Source organism: Chiloscyllium punctatum, chromosome 39 (genome assembly GCF_047496795.1).
Source record: "Chiloscyllium punctatum isolate Juve2018m chromosome 39, sChiPun1.3, whole genome shotgun sequence".
In the NCBI taxonomy this organism is placed as follows: domain Eukaryota; kingdom Metazoa; phylum Chordata; class Chondrichthyes; order Orectolobiformes; family Hemiscylliidae; genus Chiloscyllium; species Chiloscyllium punctatum.
The window spans coordinates 14178370-14200249 of NC_092777.1; the positions used below are offsets into that span (position 1 = coordinate 14178370).

At 45.5% G+C, this 21880-nt stretch overlaps 1 protein-coding gene across 5 annotated transcripts in view; it reads right to left on the bottom strand.

Annotated features, from left to right (window-relative positions):
* LOC140463836 (caskin-2-like) overlaps positions 1-21880 on the bottom strand; it is a 292300-nt gene that overhangs the window by 74022 nt on the left and 196398 nt on the right. For 4 of the 5 annotated variants that reach the window (XM_072558217.1, XM_072558218.1, XM_072558222.1 and 1 more), the window contains 4 exons: positions 21525-21622; positions 18547-18692; positions 9774-9869; positions 5641-5771 (listed from right to left, as the gene is read on the bottom strand). In XM_072558217.1, coding sequence (XP_072414318.1) covers positions 5641-5771; positions 9774-9869; positions 18547-18692; positions 21525-21622 — 471 coding nt within the window. The remainder of the gene's footprint in view (positions 1-5640; positions 5772-9773; positions 9870-18546; positions 18693-21524; positions 21623-21880) is intronic. The other variant, XM_072558221.1, reaches the window with a different exon arrangement.

Genomic DNA, 21880 nt, shown 5'->3' on the forward strand with positions numbered 1-21880 from the left:
CCTGTCCTGGGAGGGTTTGATACAGACAGTGTAGAGGAAGTTTACTCTGTATCTAACCCCATGATGTCCCTGTCTTGGGAGTATTTGATGGGGGACAGTGTACAGGGAACTTTACTCAGTATCTAACCCTATGCTGTCCCTGTCCTGGGAGTATTTGATAGGATTTCTGTGCTGCCTGAGAATGATACTGCCTACGGAACAAGTACATAGGCAGATCCTGCCTCTGGTTCTTTTAATAGATGTTTTTTGACAAAGTAGTGTCCAACTTCACTGAAACAAGCTTTTGGCTCAGTGTTAGTATGCCCGCCTCAAAGGCAGAACTGATTAAAATTCAGACAGTCTCTGGATAGATGTGCAGGGGGATATATGCTTCAGGTGGATGAGGCTCTCATTTTCCCATCATTTGGGATGTGAGATCCCATAGAAAAAACAGAAGACCAACAGCCACACTGTATAGTATAATGGAGGGCAAGGAAGCAGCATTCTGCTAGACAGACCATCAAATAGCCTGTTCCTACTGTGAATCTCACATTGTTATCCAAAGTAAGAACATGAAATTACAAAACTTACAATGAGTCACAAAAAGTTAGTTTTCTGGGATAAGCAAGTCATCAAGGCAGCTCATGGGATGCTATCTTTTATTTTGAGAGGCATTTAACATAACAGGAAGGGGATTATGTTTCAGTTATACAGAGGATTGGTGAGAGCACATCTCAAATTCTGTGCGCAATTTTGGTTTCCTTATTCAAGGAGCGATGTAAATGCATTGGAGGCAGTTCAAAAGAGCTTTAGTAGGTTGATACCTGGAGTGAGTGGATTGTTACAGAGGATAGGTTAGACAGATTAGGTCTGTTCCCACTGAACTTTAGCATGGTGGGGGACGATTGACTCAAGTGTATAAGAGCACAGCAGGTCATGCAGCATCCGAGGAGCAAGAAAATCAACGTTTCAGGCAAAAGCCCTTCATCAGGAATGAGACTGGGAGCCTGGCTCCGGCCCGGAACGTCGACTCTCCTGATCCTCGGATGCTGCCTGACCTGCTGTGCTTTTCCAGCAACACACTCTCAACTCTGATCTCCAGCATCTGCAGATTTCACTGTCTCCTGAAGTGTACAAGATATTAACATGGCCTTGACGAGGTGGACATAGCAAGAAGGATGTATCCAGAACTGGGGAATTCTCTTTTACAATTGGGCGTTCCCATTTTAGGATGAGGTGAATGTTATTCCTTTTGTGATAAAAGTTGTGTTTTATGTGTATATTATTATGGTTTGGGATTTGGTTTGTAAAATTGAGGTAGATGGATTTTGGTCAATTTGTTAATGGTTTTCTTTTAAAAGGTCAGAAACCTCAGGCTATAAAATTAATTTCTCAAAATCGGAGGCTATGCCAATGGGTGGCCTTGCTATGATACCCCACTTAGTGGACGGATCCCATTTTCCCTTTCGTTGGTCCCTGGAGGGTTTCTTATATTTAGGCGTTTTTATTATCCCAGTATTTGGTCAGTTATACAAGGCTAACTTTGTGCATTTACTGGAAAGGATAAGGCAGGATCTCCAGCGATGGGGAGACCTTCCAATTTCTTGGCTGGGTAGAATAGCACTAATTAAAATGAATGTCCTGCCCCGCCTCCTATACCCTATGAGAATGCTTCCGGTGATGCTGCCGAGGCTGGCACTACGTAAATTATATGGCTGGCTGGGTTCCTTTTTCTGGAATCATAGACGGCCCCTCATTAAGCTTAAGAAGCTACAGCTTCCACAGGCAAGGGGAGGATTGGACTTCCCAGATTTTAGGAAATATCAGTTAAGTTCCCTATTAAGTTACATAGCTGATTGGGTCTTGTCTGACCCACAATCAATCTGGCTGGATATTGAGGCTTCTCAAGTAAAATGCCCACTTTTTAACCTTTTATTTTCAGACAAGAGGAAAATCATTACGGATCACTGTAAAAACTCTATAATACTAAATACAATTAAAGCTTGGAATATAATGCGGCAAAATGAGGGCAACTCACATAAAACATCCCCCTGTGCGCCGATAGTGGGAGCATGGGGATTCCAACCAGGGTTTACGAATGCCACTTTTAAACTCTGGAGATCCAGGGGTATCTCATGTCTAGGGGACCTATTTAAAGATGGGGTCCTGATGTCTTTTGAACAGCTGCGTCAGAAATTCGGATTACCTGATGGAGACCTCTATCGATACTTCCAAATTTGAGACTATATACAGAAGAAGACTACGTTATTAGATAGTCTTTATAAATCAGATAGAGAATGTAGAGTACTACGACCAATGGGGGTATCCTCCATCAGTACCATTTATCATTTACTACATGATGAAGTATTGGGAGATATGGACAATCTGCTTAAAACATGGGATCAGGATTTGGGACTAGAAATCTCTATAGAAACGTGGAATGACATTTGGGAAAACGCCAGAAGAATCACCATCTGTAACAGAACTCAGGCTATCCAGCTGAAGATACTTCATAGGGCCCATATAGCACCGGATCGATTGGCAAAATTTAAGGCTGGAGCATCTCCAATGTGTCCCAAATGTAAAATAGAGGTGGGCACTCTTGTACATTGTCTATGGACCTGTCATAAGATCCGTAGATACTGGACTAAAGTAGCAAGTACCCTGACAGAAATTTTAGGAACGGAAATTAAAGTAGACCCCATTTCTCTCCTTTTGGGCTTTTCGAACTTTCCCTCCCTGGACATGTACGGGAAGAGACTGTTTTCTATTCTCTCTTTCAGTGCGAGGAAAAATATTTTGGTAAACTGGGTGGCTGAGGGCCCCCCTGGACTTTCAAATTGGCACAGATTAATTATAGAATGTATTCCCCTTGACTTCCTTACAAATATGGTGCACCAAAAGACCAAATTATTTTATAAAATATGGCAGCCCTTCTTGAATTATGTGAATACAGATATTTCGGCTATCCTAACAAGGGCTTTTATTTAATTGAGATTACAAACCTGGCTGGTCCGGGGCCCCTTGGGAGAGGAATCCCGAACAAATACGGGTTTTGTTACATTTGATGTTAACACATTCCGAACATTTCTATGTTATCCGTTGTTTTTTTTTCTCTTTCTCTTATTTGAATAATCTAAGAGACTTAAATATACACTCTGGTTAGTTGTAGGTTAGATTAGTAGTTAGTTGAGTTTTGTTTTCTTTTTCTTTCTTGGTATTTTTCTTTTGTTAAATTTTGGTTATTATATATTTAAGATTTAACTGTATATCAATGTTTGTACTTGAGAGTTTTGTTTATTTTTGTAAACTTGTAAAAATGTTAAATTTCTAATAAAAAATATCTATTAAAAAAAAGGGTCAGAAACACATTTGGAACAGTGACCTAAATACATCATTTCCAAGAAGACATGTGACTTTAGTTAAATGCCCAGACAGACAGTGATGGTGTTAATGGATGGAATGTTTAATGTGGTGAATTGGCCACAGGCCACTAGATCAGTTTTACACTTCAGCTCAGAAGAAGCAGGAGTTCAGTTCAGAGGGGAACGCAGTTTCCTCCAAGCAGGGGAATCAAGATTTCAGTTCAGGGGAACCAGAAACCCTAGCAGAAGTGTTACTTTTAAGTTGGTGAAGCTTCCAAACTGGAATTATTTGTGTATAACTCAGGTGAAAGGAATTGAAGAGGTTTAGACCTGAAAAGTTCATGCCACCAGAATTGGAAATCAATTCAGAAAACTGTCTCAGTGGTTCAAGGAAAAGAACTGGGAAGAATTAGTTAAGTAAGAGATTTAAAGAATAAAAACTAGTGATATTTCTCCACGATTGCATATCTGTAAAGGGTAGCACTGGGAAACAGGTTAAAATGTTGTTTTTCTGGACGTGTTAAGAGCTTTCTAAATTGTCATATGTATATGTATATATAGTCACATATATATTTGTTTGCTGTTTTTATTCTTTTGTCTAATGAATTTGTGCCATTTTGTTTGCAGCTTTGTGTGTATAGTCTCAGTGACTGATCACCATGGTAACCAAATGCAAAAATTAAACTTATGATCTATCAAGCCAGGTTTCATTCTGGGATTTGACATGTCCAGTAGCACCATCAGTTGGAATTATAGCACACATAGGGTTTGCGACGGTGAAACCTGCTGTTTCAGAAGGTAGTGGAAATGGGTCATTGAATTTATTTAAAGCAGAGGTAGATACAGTTTTCTGAGAAAGAGAGATCAAAGTTAGATGGGAATGTGGAATTCAAAATGTAAACTGATAGCCTTACTGTATGGTGGAGCTGGTTTGAAGGGGCAAATGCTCTTAATGTGTAGATCTTAAAACATACGTATTAACTCTACTAAAAAGCACTACAATAATGTTTATTATGTCAGGATTAGCTTTTTGATTACAATTCCTCCCCTTGTGTCCTCTGAGCAGTGAGAAGGTGTGGACAGTGTAAGGATGCTTGGTTATCATTCATTTCTGCTTAATTCCTAGCATTAGTGAATCACCAGCCCCCTGCTCACAGAAGCTTAACCTATCGTGATTGGAACCACGGCTCGGTGGATCTCATTGACTATGAGATTTTTGATTGGGGTTGTTAACCTGGGCCAATCAGATAGCCCTGGCTGGCCGAGCAGTCTAAGGCGCTGGATTTAGGCTCCAGCCTCTCAGGAGGCATGGGTTTGAATCCCACCGCTGCCACTCACGTTGATGGAATGCTATGCTGAATCGCGATGCGGGTGAGTTCTGTTTCAGTTGAACACAACAATAAACAGGAGATTCAGAAGGTCTCCTCAGTCTAGGGACTGGCTTAGAGCCAGCGTACTGTGCACATGTAAATAAAGGGTGACTGGTGACCAGATACCTGCCTCTATGCAATTATTTCACAACCTACAACTGGAAATTCGACCGGGTGAGCCAGTGCTTAGACAGTCTACTCCATCGGAGAAACGTGCCACTCTCTCTGTTTTTCTTTTGATCGGCTTAAATGTAGTCTCTCCTCTCAATGGAGGTGAAAGATACACATATGCTGTAAGTGTACAACAACAATTTCCATTTGTATAGCATCACTCACATGAGCATATTCACACCAAGTATGAAACGTAGGAGATATCAGGCCAGGTTCCCAATGGCTTGTTCAGTGCAGTCAGTTGAAAGCAGTGTCTTGAAGGAATGGAATGTGGTTGCGAACTTGCGGGAGGGAAATCCCGAGGTTAGAGATGGTGGATAAGTACAGGTGGGGTAAAGGAATGAGAGGGTACACAGGAATGGTGTAAAGGTTGCTAGAGACCTGCGCAGAGATATGTCAGAGACCTGCGCAGAGCACAAACGTCAGAACAGTCAAACGGCCTGCTCGTGTGCAGCACGTTCTACGTAAATGGGAAAGGAGCCTGTGATTTAGCCACACTCACTACCACCAAGGATGAAGGGCCAGCAACAGCCTCATACACCAAGACCAGCAACATCTGAACAATGCAAGGATTGGAATGGAATGTGGAACAGTACAGACAGCTGCCGTTACAAAACGCATTGAAGGGTGTCAATTTCAATCAAAACCATCCCCTTGCTGCACAGAGATGTGACTGCATTTCTCCATCAATCTCAGTACACTTTTGTACCAGGGGTTGTAACACAGACGCACATGTTAAAATGAAATGCCCAAACCTGATAATGTCTTTGTGCCCATTCTTGGCAGCCAGATGCAGTGGGGTGGTGAAGTTGGCATCAGCGCTGTCTTTGGATTGACCCTCCAGTAAGGCAACACACATGTTGCTGTTCAACAGAAGCTGTGCAACCTGGGTAGCAAGGCAAGGGAGAGATCAGTGTTTTCAGAGCTGTTGAAAATCTCAGCCAGATTAACTACTTGCATTCCAGAGATTCTCTGTGCTCAGCGGTTCTGGAGTCTGCATGCCTCCAACAGAGTTTAGCTGTTGCCAAAGCAGCTCATAATGGAGTTAGTATCAGGAATCTGACTGATCAGAGTATCGTCAGCACTTACAGTTATCGTTGCTGACTGCGGCTTTCAATGGGGTTTCTGATCACTGTTATCTGTTGTCCATTTGAGCCACTGTGAAGGGCTAATGGCCACGTATCTGTCAAGATGAATTTTCCTTCCCCAGTCCCAAGCTCCTTTTTGCTGCCTTTCCAGCTCATCCCAGCACCAGGCTTTATTCCTGCCAGATCCCAGCTTGGAAAGACAGTAAATCCCTGTTTTAGAACCCATTCCTTAAGTACCCACCTCCCCACAACTGGATGTCCACTCTCACTCCTCGCCCAAAAAAACGCTGCAAAACTCTTAATGCATAGAGGAGACACTGTAGGTCACGTGTTGAAGCACATAAAATCGTGTACGAAGTCCAGGCTTACAGCGTCCAGCGTCAGACTGAACGAGTGCCTCATGATCAGTGGTGCTGTCCTTCAAACAAGGCACTGCACTGACACCCCAGTTGGTGTTCCAGTTGGAGGTAAATAATTTCAATACTGAACTGGAAGAAGAGTGAGGGAGATCTCACTGGTGTCCTACCCAAAATCTAAACCAAAGCTCCAAGAAACAGATGAAGTTCTCTTTTACTTCGTTGCATTCAGGGACAAAGTGACTGCCTTATTGCCTGCATTACAGCAGTGATTCCAGTTCTAAAGCACTTTATTGGGTTCCATGCCCTTTTGGTATGTCCTGAGGTTGTGAAAGTTGCCATATCAAAGGCAAATCTTTCATCGGAGGGCTAGTAAATTTACCTGATAATGATCCAGGCCATGATATGTGGTGTGGTCCTGAATGGTTGATCACCATTACGATCAAGAGTAGTGCTGGTCCCTCCTTTGAAGTGCCCTCCATTTAGCTTCTGCTGGGGTTTTCTCTTTACACGTATCCTGTCCCATCACCTGGCCCCAGGTAACCATTAGACTCATGAGCCAATTGTCAGCTGAGGCTTTTGTGCTATTTAACTATAGGGGGCTTCATGGCTTCAGCCCTGTCCAGCTCTGAACCTGAACTGATGCCCACACTAAGACACTTCTTAGCGAAAGCTAATGGCTAATGCTAAAGCCGCTCAGATGATCCCCTCCCTGGCAGTAACCTGGCAACACAGGGGCCAATGTGCTCCAACAACGGAGAATGGCACTGTAATAATCAGAAAGAATGAATGGAAAACAAAGTAGGGATATGCAAGTTTCATAGCTCCTTGAAAGTGAAGTTGCAGGTGAATAGGATAGTGAAGAAGGTATTTGGTATGCTTTCCTTTATTGGTCAGAGTATTGATTAGATTAGATTAGATTAGATTAGATTACTTACAGTGTGGAAACAGGCCCTTCGGCACAACAAGTCAACACCGCCCCGCCGAAGCGCAAACCACCCATACCCCTACATCTACCCCTTACCTAACACTACGGGCAATTTAGCATGGCCAATTCACCTGACCTGCACATCTTTGGAGTGTGGGAGGAAACCGGAGCACCCGGAGGAAACCCACGCAGACACGGGGAGAATGTGCAAACTCCACACAGTCAGTCGCCTGAGGCGGGAATTGAACTCAGGTCTCTGGCGCTGTGAGGCAGCAGTGCTAACCACTGTGCCACCGTGCCGCCCACTATTGAGTACAGGAGTTGGGAGGTCATGTTGCGGCTGTACAGGACATTGGTTAGGCCACTGTTGGAATATTGCGTGCAATTCTGGTCTCCTTCCTATCGGAAAGATGTTGTGAAACTTGAAAGGATTCAGAAAAGATTTACAAAGATGTTGCCAGGGTTGGAGGGTTTGAGCTATAGGGAGAGGCTGAACAGGCTGGGGCTGTTTTCCCTGGAGCATCGGAGGCTGAGGGGTGACTTTGTAGAGGTTTACAAAATTATGAGGGACATGGATAGGGTAAATAGGCAAAGTCTTTTCCCTGGAGTCGGGGAGTCCAGAACTAGAGGGCATTGGTTTAGGGTGAGGGGGGAAAGATATAAAAGAGACCTAAGGGGCAACTTTTTCACGCAGAGGGTGGTACGGGTATGGAATGAGCTGCCAGAGGAAGTGGTGGAGGCTGGTACAATTACAACATTTAAGAGGCATCTGGATGGGTATATGAATAGGAAGGGTTTAGAGAGATATGGGCCGGGTGCTGGCAGGTGGGACTAGATTGGGTTGGGATATCTGGTCAGCATGGACGAGTTGGACCGAAGGGTCTGTTTCCATGCTGTACATCTCTATGACTCTATGACAAACTTGGCCTTTACTTGGGCTCAAAGCTGCAAGATGTAGAGAATCCATCCAGCCCGGGTTCTTCCTGCACAAAACCCCCAGCTGCGCCTCCATGTTGGTGCTGTGTGGTGAACACACCTCCCCAAAATAAGTTAAAGTCATCCTTCAACATGCAGCTGATGTTTCGATCAGCAGGTACTGTGGGCAATGGCATCGACAGGATCAAACACAGGCAAGCTCTCCACACTCTGATCTGAAAGTGCAGCTCTAAAGCTAGCTCAGGGCAAAGGTCAGGATAACACACCCCCTCAAACTGCAAAACAGACACTAAGGAGGAAGGCTCATGAGGATAATTTCATTTAAAGACTTACTACTGTTAGCAAAGAGAACAGTAACTTGACGGTACAGGTTACAAAATACTGATGGAGGAATTGAAGGCGAGTTTACAACTGTGACAGCAGGATCAATGTATTACTGTGGGAGGAAACCCATGCAGTCACAGGGAGAATGTGCAAACTCCACACAGACAGTTGCCTGAGGCAGGAATTGAACCTGGGTCCCTGGCGCTGTGAGGCAGCAGTGCTAACCACTGAGCCACCGTGCCACCCCAATGGATTGATTTTATTCCTGAGTGTCTATTAAGCAGTGGACAAGTCATTGATGGGGTTGTGTTGTAAAACATTATGTTCCAGCTCCAGCTGTAGTCATACATTGATCCTGCTGTCACAGTTGTACATACACAGACAGTGCTAAAGCAAGAAAGGAAGACTTGCATTTACCTAGCGCCCTTCACAACCTAAGGTTGACCACAAGTCCTTTACAGCTAAAAATCACTCTTATAATTTAGGGAAATGTGACAGTCAGTTGGTATACAAAACCCCACAAACTACAATGAGATGACTGACTAATTCAGATGTTTTAAGTGGAGGCACAGTGGCTCAGTTGCTAGCATTGCTGCTTCACAGCGCTAGGGACCTGGGTTTGATCCCACCCTTGGTTCTGAATTAGTGATTATCAGCCAAGGTTTTGCATTCAGATCCTGGTGTGGGGTTTGAGGCGCTGAGCTTCCAACACCTCCAGGAGCCACCACAGAGAATACCATTAAATACCTGAAGTGAACTGGCATCTCTGGGTGGGTTCGATTGTTACACTCAACCCTACGCCTTCCAATTTCAATGTCCACTTCTTCACAAGTCTCAATCCTGGTCCCAGTCTCTTCACAATTCATGTCCATCCTTCTTCCAACATTCCAATTCTGATTCTGAATCTCTCGACAGTTTCCAATCCCAGTCACACACACTCCACAAATTCCAATCATGGTCCCACTGGCTTCACACTTCTCAATCCCAAAATCCGCTCCTTCCATTATTCCTCATCCCAATGCCCACTTTCTCCACTTCCCAGTCTCTCTACATTTCCAAACCCCAATCCCGCTCTTGTTGACACAGATTGTGTGTCAGTATCAACAAATCTGGTTAATCGTCCCTTCTAAGCAATGATCCTGGAGTTACTCATTCTGCCTCAGTTGTTAAACAGTCTTCCATCAACAGAAACCTGAGCATTGAGATTATGAGGAAGGTCCCGCGTTACAGACAATTTAAGGAGCAAACTATCTTACCTTCAGTCTGCCAAACTCACACGCGAGATCCAACGGTGTCTTCTTGGCCTTATTTACGATGCATGGGTTGGACTGGTGCTGGAGGAGCATCTCGGACTGTCAGATAAAATAATCACAGTCTCGATTACGCCAGATGGACAAGCCTGTTCAAATTCCATCTTGATTTACAGATCACAGAGCCCTTTCTTTCAGCCCTTCCCTGCCCCCCCTTCCCCCCCACTCAGTTTATTGAGTCAACCCATATCTCAGTCGAGTGTGGTTCAGTAGGCAGCACAATGGTTCAGTGGTGAGCACTGCTGCCTCACAGCGCCAGGCACCCGGGTTCAATTCCAGCCTCAGGTGACTGTCTGTGTGGAGTTTGCACATTCTCCCCGTGTCTGTGAGTTTCTTCCGAATGCTCTGGATTTTCTCCCACAACCCAAAGACATGCAGGTTAGGTGAATTGACCATGCTAAATTTCCCATAATGTTAGGTACATTAGTCAGAGGTAAATGTAGGGGAATGTGTCTGGGTGGGTTACTCTTCAGAGGGTCAGTATGATCTTGTTGGGTCAAAGGGCCTGTTTCCACACTGTAGGGAGTCCCGTTTAATCTAATCTAATCTCCATTACTCAGCAAATCAACCATTTCATCAAAACCTTTGTGTGCCCTCCATAATCTCTCCTACATTTCATACAACCTGGTGTTTGGTGGATCAATTGATCTGTGCTGTATTATGCAAGTTTGGAAATTCATCCACGCTCATTAATTGGTTAAGGCTGGATGTGGGCTCCAAACAAAGTAAGCAGACACCAGAAAAACAACTAGAAATGGAGCTTTAAATGTGGTTGAAGACATTTTGTGATTCCATTCATTTTTTTAAAGATGGTGTAAACAAACTTGTTGTCTCTGCATTGCTCCAATACACAAAAACAGAACATACTTTTTTGAGAGATCGTAGAATCCCTACAGTATGGAAGCAGGCCATTTGGTCCATCAAGTCCACACTGACTCTCCAAAGAGCATCCCACCCATTCACCCATCCCTCCCCATCCTATTCCTGTAACCCTGCATTTCCCAGGGCTAACCCACCTTGCCTACAGATCCCTGGACACTATGGGCAATTTAACATGGCCAATCCACCTAACATGCACAACTCTGGACCGTGGGAGGAAACCGGAGCACCGGAATGAAACCCACACACACACGGGGAAAATGTGCAAACCCCACACAGACAGTCGCCCAAGGCTGGAATCGAAACCAGGTCACTGGTGCTGTGAGGCAGCAGTGCTAACCACTGAGCCACCGTGCCACCCTAAATTTTGAATTCTAAATGTGCTTTATTTGAATTGTGATATACAAGATAAAAACTATGTTAAATCTCACTGCAGTACAACAATACTGTGTTTCTGTAGCATCTTAATTTGATTAAGACATTCCAGTGTACTTCACAGACACGTTTTAAAAGCAACGTTTGGCACTGAGCTGCATAATGAGGTTGTAGAGCTGGATGACCAAAGGTTTGGCAAAGGAGGTAGTTTTTAAAGTGGGTCTTATAAGAAGAGAAAGAGGGAGAGAATGGTAGCGATTCAGAGTGGTGCTGAAATATGAAAATCAAGAGTTTAGTGCTCAGGTAATGAAAGGTGTTTGAATGATTTTATTGTCATGTGCATTGAGTAAAACAGTAAAATACAGTGATAATCTTTTCCATTGTCGCCACAATCTGGCGCCATTTTGAATAGTTTGAGAAGCAAAAAAAAATTAAAAAGATGTAGCTTAGAGACAGTCCATTAGTCCTCAGCCAGCTCATCATCAGCACCACCTATACTGGCATCCTTCCTCCATCTCCTCACCACCTTCCACACCAGACTCCAACAAACGGTGAAGTTGCCGATCCCCAGGCACCATTTTTTGCCAGTGGACTTACCTCTGCCGATGTAGCAGCCGCTAATTTCAATGCCAGATCCTGTGCTCGCCCCAGAAAAGTAAGTAAGAGCCCACTCGCTGCCACCACATGTTCGGTGCTGGACCCACTCACGTCCCTCTAAGTTCCTCACCACCTCCAATGCCATCCAAGCTCAGGACAAGAGGTAAGTAAAGGAAAGAAGAGAAAACAGAAAAGTAGTTGGAGTTGACAGGCCCCGGCTCACGGCCCCTACTCCACCGCCATCTTAATGACATCACCTGGCAACAGGACTGGAGATGCTGCCTCCGGTGGTGGAGCAATTGAAATTGAGGCTGTTCAACAGCTGGAGGAGCACAGATACTCCAGAGACTCGTGTGGCTGCAGATAGAGAGCAGCAAGGTCATGAAGGAATTTGAAAATGAAAATGAGAATTTTAAGAGTGGCATGTTATTTAACTGTGATGTAAACAGGTCAACAAGCACAGGGAGCAATGAGTGAACGAGTCAAGGAGCGAAGAAGGACATAGGGCAGCTGAGTCTTCAGATGGTCTTCAGTTTACGGATGTGTGAATGTGGGAAGCCAGCCAGGATTCCATAGGAATAATCAAGACCATGGGTAACAAGGCTGGGGCTGAGGGCACTAGCAGCCGATCAGGCAGAGGAGCCATGCAGTATCGTCCAAAAAATAACCACCAATGCAGCACTGTCAGCCAACTGTGCTCGTCTTCGGACGAATGCAAGGAAGGCTTGACTATGTTCATCTTTTCCCTCAGGAAACAACACAGGAGCTGAGCTACTGTGAAGAACAATCGATTCTGTAAAGATGATGCCACAAACAGCAGCTGAGATGAGCAGTCAGTTAATCTGTCATCATGATGTCAGCTCAGGCACTAATATCAGCCAAGACTCTGGAAGGAACTCACTGCTCCTTCCTCCAACCATTTATAAAATCCAAATAAGCCAACACAGATGGGCTTTTAAAATTTAACGTTTGTTGTGAAAGACAATGTCTCTGACAGTGCAGCTCTCCCTCAGTGTGACTCTGAAATCACAGCCTGCATTACATACTCAAGGCCTGAACACCACCCCCCATGTCCTTTACTCACCCTCACACCCCAGACCCATTATGTCATTATGTGAGCGGCTTTCAGCAAAGCTAACCCATTCTCACCTACATATTGACCCCATTGTCAGCTTTTCTCTTCCCCTGGCACACTATCACCCAACCTTTTGTCTCCCTCACTATTAGTTTCTCTCTCTCTCTGGGCTCTATCTCCATCTGTCTCCTCACTCATTCCCCACATCCCATCCTGTCTTAAGAACATAAGAACCAGGAGCAGGAGTAGGCCGACTGGCTCTTCGAGCCTGCTCCACCATTCAATAGGATCATGGCTGATCTTTTTATGGACTCAACTCCACTTACCCACCATCTCACCATAACCCTTAATTCCTTTACTGATCAACAATCTATCCATGTCTGCTTTAAAAAAAAATTCAACGAGGTACCCTCAACTGCTTCACTGGGCTTCCTGGTTACTATCATTTCTGAAACTGGAAACGTTAACTCCGTTTCTCTCTCCACAGATGCTGCCAGACCTGCTGAGTTTCTCCAGCACTTTCTGTTCTTGTTTCAGATTTTCAGCAACAGCCAGTCTTTGTTTCATTTATTTACTTACTTAGGTCTCTGGTTGACTCAGCCATTCAGCCCCTTGTTGTTGCAAGGGCATTGTTGACATAGAAAATGTCTGACATATGTATGTAGATAGTAGTCACTGCACTGCAGAAGAAATCTTCAGACATAATACATCAGAAGATGCTTTAACAGTGTGATCATGTACTACAGAAATATACGTTCCTTTTGATCATTTGCTATTATCCAGGCTCTCCTACCCTCTCCTGCTTTGTGTTGGGCAGTCCTTTGGAAAATGTGGACAGAGAAAGGTTGCTTAATGAGTAGGGGATTAAAACAAAAATCTTTAAACAACTCGGCTGCAGATCTGATCAATCTGCCAGTGCAGTTTGTCAGGCAGCCAATAGGAGGCATAGGAGAGCCACTGTGGGAATGTGAGGGGGAACTGGCCCAGTTCTCTGTAAGACCCCCCTCCCCCCCCCCCCCCGCCCAAAAGGGAAGAGGAGACACAGTTTTTTCATTATTTTGTTTGACATGGGCCCTCAGGATGTAGAAGATCGAGAGAGGAGGATTTGAAACATCCTGCTGAGCGACCTTCCCCAGCTCTGAGGGGTCTAGAAGTGAGCAGTGAAGGTGGTGGTGAAGGGTAATAAAAGCTAGCGGTGCTGAGCTGACCCCACACACAAACCCCGGCGTTGGTGTGATTCAATCTGATCTGTTTTCACAACATTGCCCAGGAAGATCCATGGTTTAACCTTTTCCTTCTGTCCCAGCAAGACTGAAGTTCACGCAGCAGTGTGGCAGGTCGGGACATGGGAAACGGGCAGGAGATTGGCATGAGATAACAGAACTGTTCAGGCATGATTGGGCTGAATGACCTCTTTCTGCAACATAATAATCCTTTGATTGTGAGAGTCTGTGAATGGGGTTTGGGGAGCTACACTCTCAGTATTTTCCCAAATGCCACCCTTCAGGCCAAAGTAATACCCACCCAGCCTGACACTGCCTCCAACTGCCTCCAGCCAACAACAATGACTTTCAGTTATATCCTGCCTTTTAGCTGCTCACATCCCCCAGGGTGACCACTTCAAATCAGCTGTGACACTGCAGTTGCTGTCAGGTCACATGGCCAAAGGAAGGCTCAGTTGAGGAGATAGGTTTAAGGAGGATGAACATCTGCCCAGCTCCCAATGGCACAGCCTTCAAAGAGAGGGATACTCAGTCATTACACTGACAATGTTCCAGTCCCACAGTCTGTACACTGGTGGCGTTCCCGATCACAAAGTCATTACACTGACAGTATTCCCGATCCCATAGTCCACACACAGGCAATTTCCCCATCCCGCAGTCATTACAGTGACAGTATTCCTGGTCCCATAGTCCATACATAAGTGATGTTCCCAAGCCCACAGTCCTTGCACTGATGGTGTTCTTGGTCCAACAGCCCGTCCACAGGCAGTTTTCCCGATCCCACAGCCAACACACTGGTGGTGTTCCCAATCCTACAGCCACACACCGACGGTGTTCCCAATCCCACAGTCCGCCGACTGACAAGTGTTCCTGATTTCACATCCCTACCTTCCCACAGTGTTGATGTGAATCTGCCGTTCCCTGGACATTCCCTCCTTCTCTCTCTGACCTGATCCCTCCTTTTCCATGGTGGCGCCGAGCTCAGACCCTGTTCCTGCCCCAGTCCAATGCCTGACACTGCTCCCTCTCCTTTTGTGTAATCCACGTCAGGCTTCCATCCTTCACCCTGGGCTAAGGAAAGGCTTGTTTTCATGTTTCGCATGAAAGTCGGCAATTGCCTTTTAAACACTCATTTCATTTCAAAACAAACAAGTCTTGGCTGAACAAGTCTTGGCTTGCTGACATGTCTGAAAGATTCTGATAATTATATGCTCTTTAAGAAACACCCTCCACAACTCTCAACAACTCTCACCAAATCGTCAAATCTCACCCACAATCAGCACAGGGCCAGAGAAGGAGAGGCCTGGATATTTAAAGGGACAGTGCCCTGAATTAATGGTGTCGGTAATGGGCGTGTCCACCAGTCAGAAAGCCATTGGTAACTCTGCCTTGCCCGTTCCTGGGATCCCTGATGGGATGGAATATCAATGAGACAGTGACAGCCCACACTCTGTGTCCTGTGCCGAGAATGGCAAAGACTGCACCGAAAATGCCCCCAGCTCTCTTGTCCTAGCAACACCCGTGAGTGTTGTGGTCACTTCTAGGACTGCTGCTTGGTGACCCAGAGAGGGTCACTGGGATTTGGCAGAGGGCGAGGGTCACCGTGGAGGGTAGGTACAGATCCTCTTTCAGCACGGTGTGATGGTAGGACCTGGTGTCCGAGAAGGAGCTGCATCCTGCCCTCAGGAACCCACCAAGAGGGCAGGAGAGCCCTCCCCTCAGGAGGTAGAATCCCAGCAGTGACAACTTGGTTGGCCCCGAAGGGTCTCAACTGACCCAGGAAGGCAGCCCTCCACCTCTGCTCCCATCCTTCCTCCCAGCGACCCTCTCTGGGTCACCAAGCTGCAGTCCCAGACGTGGCCACAACTCCCAGTGGTACTGTTGGGACCGAGAAGCTGGGCGCTGTTCTCAATGCCATCTTTGGCTTTCTCAGCTGACTGTTGTCATGCCAAGAGGCCAACATTCAACCTTCCAATCAATATAAATCCAGCAGCCCCTCCACTGTAACCAGACAAAAGGCCTGCACTTTGTCATTAATGGGGAACGTACTATTTATGATATCCTGGTATTATCACACTGTCACAACGCTGGCACAAACGCAGCCAATCCCACACAAACTGCCTTTCACACGATGAGCTGTCTCCTGGAAGTGGTAAACAATAAAATCCCAAGACATCAACAGTTCCTGTAATCAATTGGCCTGGAACCCCAATTGTGCGAGTTACACATCTCACTTCTCTTCCACGTTCCCAGGAAGAAAATTGGAGGTTAGTTGCTCTGATGGTTGTGGGGTTCATCCAATGAGTGGGTGAACTACTCTTCAGTGACCCCTCATAAAGGAGAGGTTAATCAGCAAACGTGAGTAAGTATCGCATGATCAGGAAGGAGAGATCACGCTGGAGTGAGACACAGCGCAAGTGATTACAGAGGAGCCTCGAATATCCGGCATTTGATTATCCAAATTTTGGATTGTCCGAACAAGACTGCAAGATCCCAACGCTTGGCTAAACTGTGTTATCCAGCATTCGATTATCCTAACATTTGATTATCCGAACAAAATACCCCCCCCCCTCCAGCTTGTGTCATTTGGATAACGGAGGTTCCTCTGTATATTGGGACTTTGGAGGCAGTGTGGTAATGTGGTGCAGAGGGGAAGAAGTGCTTTTTTGGCTCACGGTTTGTAACGGTTTTGTAGTAGGATATTTTGAAACTCAGGATCAGAGCCCAGCACTAAATAAAAACATCATAAGAAAATTGTAAGTTCATCAGTTGTCAGTAATAGTTGATCATTTGACTATCTATCATAGGATAGATACCTTTAGATTGAGGGTAAACAGGATACATATTTACAGATTACAAACTAAAAGACCAGTGGGAGTTTTTCTAAAACAAATTAAGAATGAAGTAAATAGAGATGCAGGACTAGGAGACATGTTGTGGGAGCTGCTGGACCCCATTGTGATCCTAATGATCACATCTGCAGCAAGTGTTGGTTGCTCAAGAAAGCTCAGAGTTGATGTGCTGGACTCTGAGCTTCAAACACGTTGATACATCAAGGAGGGGCCGAGTTACCTGGATGCTGTGTTTCAGGAGGCAGTCACACCTCTTGGATTAATGAGCTTGGATTTGGTCAGTGCTCAGGGACTGGAGGGTGTGACTATGAGCGAGGTAGGTAGAGGGATCCAGGAGGTAGTGCTGTTTGAGCTTGTCTAACAGGTTTGAGATTCTTGCTCCCTGTATGGACGAGAGTGAGGGCTGTAAGGAGGTAGGGCAAACTGACCATTGCACTGTGCTGAGGGGAGAAAAGAGAAATGTAGTTATAATCGGAGAGAGTCTAGTCAGGGGAATCGACACTATGGTCAGGATTAAGAGTTCCGAAGGCTGTTGCCTGCCTGGTGCCCAGGTTCAGGATATCTCATTTGGGCTTCAGAGGAACTTGAAGTGGGAGGGGAAGATCCAGTCACGGTCCTCATAAGTATTAATCTTACAGGTAGAAACAGTAAGGGGTTCTGCTGAGGGATTATGAACAGCTAGGGGCTTAATTTAAAAGCAGAGCCAAAAGATTATAATCCCTGATCACTACTTGAGCGCGAGCAAATCAGCACAAGAACAAGATTAAAGGAGTAAAAGATTGGTGTGGTCATCACGAAGGAGAAAGTACTGGGGAAGCTGAAAAGCCTTAAGGTGGATAAGTCACCTGGATCAGGTAGACTACACCCCAGGGTTCTGAAGGAGATAGCTGAGGGGGTTGTGGAGGCATTGTGGGGATCTTTCAGGAACCATTGGAGTTAGGGAGGGTCCCAGAGGACTGGCTAATGTAACAGCCATGTTTAGGGAGGGGAGGAAAGAAAAGGCAGGAGACTATAGGCTGGTTAGCCTGACCTCGGTCATTGGTAAGATTTTAGAGTCCATTATTAAGGATGAGATTGCGGAGTACTTGGAAGTGTACGGCGAAATAAGGCTGAGTCAGCACGGCTTCGACAAGGGGTGGTCATGCTTGACAAATTGGTTCGAATTCTTTGAAGAGGTAACAAGCAAGTTAGACAAAGGAGAGCTAGTATTCATGATCTATTTGGATTTCCAGAAGGCATTTGACATGGTGCCTCACTGGCCAGCCAGTGGAACCATAACCCAGTGTGGATCAGAGTGGTGAGGAGCAGATCAGCAAGCCAGAAAAAAAGATGGACGCCAGTCATGCAAAACCTATTGGCCCAAAGACTGTCAAGCAGCCTTGGAAACCACTGTGTCAAGACCAACAATGTCGCATCCATCAACCAACCAACCCTCAGGAACTCTTGTGGCATCATGGTAGTGTTCCTAATCTGACCCAAGAGGCCTGGGTTCAATATCCACTTGCTCCCAGAGGTGTGGCTGAACAACTTGAGTAAAATATCTACAACCAACCCTCACTGGGTCACTGTGAAGGAACAGATTCAAAATGTATGACATCCCATCCACAGCGATTATGTGGTCACCATTAGTACACTCTAGTGTTGGCAGAGAAATGGTCCTCCTCAAGGACTATAGGAGATCGGTGATGACATAGGGTGGGGGGGGGGCTCTCACTTACCACGTCATAGTGTCCATACTGTGCTGCAAGGTGCAATGGGATCTGACCGTCCTGCGAGGCAACATTTACCACTGCTCCAGCTCGGAGAAGCAATCGCACGGGTTCCAGCTTTCCCTGCCATGCTGCATAGTGTAACGGCCTCATCCCTGCACCAAACATCACACAGCATAGAAAGGAGCACCATCAGTAATAAAACAATACAAGGAACATTCATCTGAACATCAGAGCTAGGCCAGTCAGGATGGCATTGCCCATTCACATGACGGACGATAGAAATCTGGAACACTCCCTCACTGAAGAATGTGAATGCCAGGACACACTGGATGAGATCAGTCATAGAGTCATAGAGATGTACAGCATGGATACAGACCCTTCGGTCCAACCCGTCCTTGCCGACCAGATATCCCAACCCAATCTAATCCCACCTGCCAGCACCTGGCTCATATCCCTCCAAACCCTTCCTATTCAAGTACCCATCCAAATGCCTCTTAAATGTTGCAATTGTACCAGCCTCCACCACTTCCTCTGGTAGCTCATTCCATACACGTATCACTCTCTGCATGAAAAAGTTGCCCCTTAGGTCTCTTTTATATCTTTCCCCTCTCACCCTAAACCAATGCCCTCTAGTTCTGGACTCCCCCGACCCCAGAGAAAAGGCTTTGCCTATTTACCCTATCCATGCCCCTCAGTTTTGTAAACCTCTATAAGGTCACTCTTCAGCCTCCGATGCTCCAGGGAAAACAGCCCCAGCGTATTCAGCCTCTCCCTGTAGCCCAAATCCTCCAACCCTGGCAACATCCTTGTAAATCTTTTCTGAACTCTTTCAAGTTTCACAACATCTTTCCGATAGGAAGGAGACCAGAATTTTACACAATATTCCAACAGTGTCCTAACCAATGTCCTGTACAGCAACAACATGACCTCCCAACTCTTGTACTCAATACTCTGACCAATAAAGGAAAGCATACCAAACGCCTACTTCACTATCCTATCTACCTGCGACTCCACTTTCAAGGAGCTATGAACCTGCACTCCAAGGTCTCTTTGTTCAGCAACACTCCCTAGGACCTTACCATTAAGTGTATAAGTCCTGCTAAGATTTGCTTTCCCAAAATACAGCACCTCGCATTTATCTGAATTGAACTCCATCTGCCACTTCTCAGCCCATTGGCCCATCTGGTCCAGATCCTGTTGTAATCTGAGGTAATCCTCTTTGCTGTCCACTACACTTCCAATTTTGGTGTCATCTGCAAGTTTAAGAACTGTACCTCTTATGCTCGCATCCAAATCATTTATGTAAATGACTAAAAGTAGAGGACACAGCACCGATCCTTGTGGCAATCCACTGGTCACAAGCCTCCAGTCTGAAAAACAGCCCTCCACCACCACCCTCTGTCTTCTACCTTTGAGCCAGTTCTGTATCCAAATGGCTAGTTCTCCCTGTATTCCAAGAGATCTAACCTTGCTCATCAGTCTCCCATGGGGAACCTTGTCGAATGCCTTACTGAAGTCCATATAGATCACATCTACTGCTCTGTCCTCATCAATCTTCTTTGTTACTTCTTCAAAAAACTTAATCAAGTTTGTGAGACATGATTTCCTACTCACAAAGCTATGTTGACTATCCCAAATCAGTCCTTGCCTTTCACTTATTGTTGGAGTGAGGGAATCAAAGGGATTTATCAAAAGCAGCTAAATGTAGGTGAGTTACAGATCACACAGGACCCCATCGGACAGTAAAGTAGGCCCAAGTACAGACTGTGCCAACTCCCACCTTCCCACACAAGGAAAATGTCACTCCCTGTCCGCTCCACTGGCTGGGGAAAAAACAAAGCAGATAGCTTCAATGGTGAGGATGCAACAGGCAAAATGAAGAAAAAAGCACTTATATTGCACTTTTGATGGGGTAAAACATCCCAGTGCACTTTGCAAGAGGATTATCAAATGAAACTGTGATGCCCACATTCTAATTCTCAACAAGTCCTATTCACCCCTGTCTAGAATGCCCCCATTTTAAAGTGCTTCCCCTCACGTCCAAATGACACATGATCTCACCCTGCCCTATCTCTGGAACTTCCACCTGCTTCTAAAACCCTCAGCAATCTCAATGCGCCTCCAGCTCTGGCCTCATGCATCCACGGTTCTCTTTGCTCGTCAATCGGTGGCCGTACCATCACGTGGCTAGGCCCTGTAGTTATGGAATCCTCCGCCCAAACTTTCACCGACTCTTCACCTCTCTCTTTGAGGCTTTGGAAAGCCCTCAAAGGAACACCTGGAGTTAATCCAATCCTAAGCCCATTGGATAAAGTATGAAGTTGGACACATAGGGCTCTTGTGACACAGTGGTAGTGTCCTTGCCTCTGATTCAGGGCAGCAAGGTTCAGGTCCCACCTGCTCCAGAACGTACCACAGCAACTCTGAACAAGGTGATTAAGAAATATCTACTACTCTCAATAATAGGTTTAAGCACAGGGGTCTACTCTCTGAAGTATTGCCCCTAGGTCCTAGCAGTCTCTCTTTATCAGTGTTCTCAGTCCTTAAATAGACAATCCCCTTCACCTGTATACTATAACCCTATAACTAACAAACCATTCACATTTGGTCATTATACAGTGTTATGCATATTGATAACAAATTTTGTTTCATGTGCCATGGAATGTAGGGCTACGCTAAAGGCACTAAATGCATGGATGTTGTAGTGGTTTAGAGGGGTGTTTCACACTGTAGTAGACAAACAGTGGAGTGAATCCATGAACATCACAGGAAAAGATGGTGGGCTTTCAGGAGCATCTTAAAGAACAGGAGACAGGTGAAGGGGATTCAGGAGGGAATAGGCAAAGCAGCTACAGCCACACCCTCCTACAGTGGAGCAACAGAAATCGGGGTGAGCAAGAGGCCACAGATTGGAGGAGGACAGGGAGCTCCACGAGTTTGGACAGGAAGCTGAAAGCATGGGAAGAATATAAAATAATACAAACCATTGCTGTCCTTGATATCCACCATGGCCTGGGCTTCGAGCAGCAATGAAATGAGCTCAGTGCTCCCACTAAGGGCAGCATGGTGCAAAGCTGAGAATCTGCAGATAGAACAGACACACTTCAGCAACACAGTCACAAACTGTGGCCCTGAGACCCTTGCACATCACATTGTCCTTCATTCATCAAAGCAGCTCCATGGTTTCAGAACCTTCAAGGTCAGAGGTTGGAGAACAAACTATTGTGAACTCTTTGTTACTTAAAGAAATTTCAAATTAAGCAGATCAATGTAGTCCTGCTAAAATAACAAGGAAAACACATTTTGTGACATTTCAGCGACCTTGGTTTCCCTGAAGTCA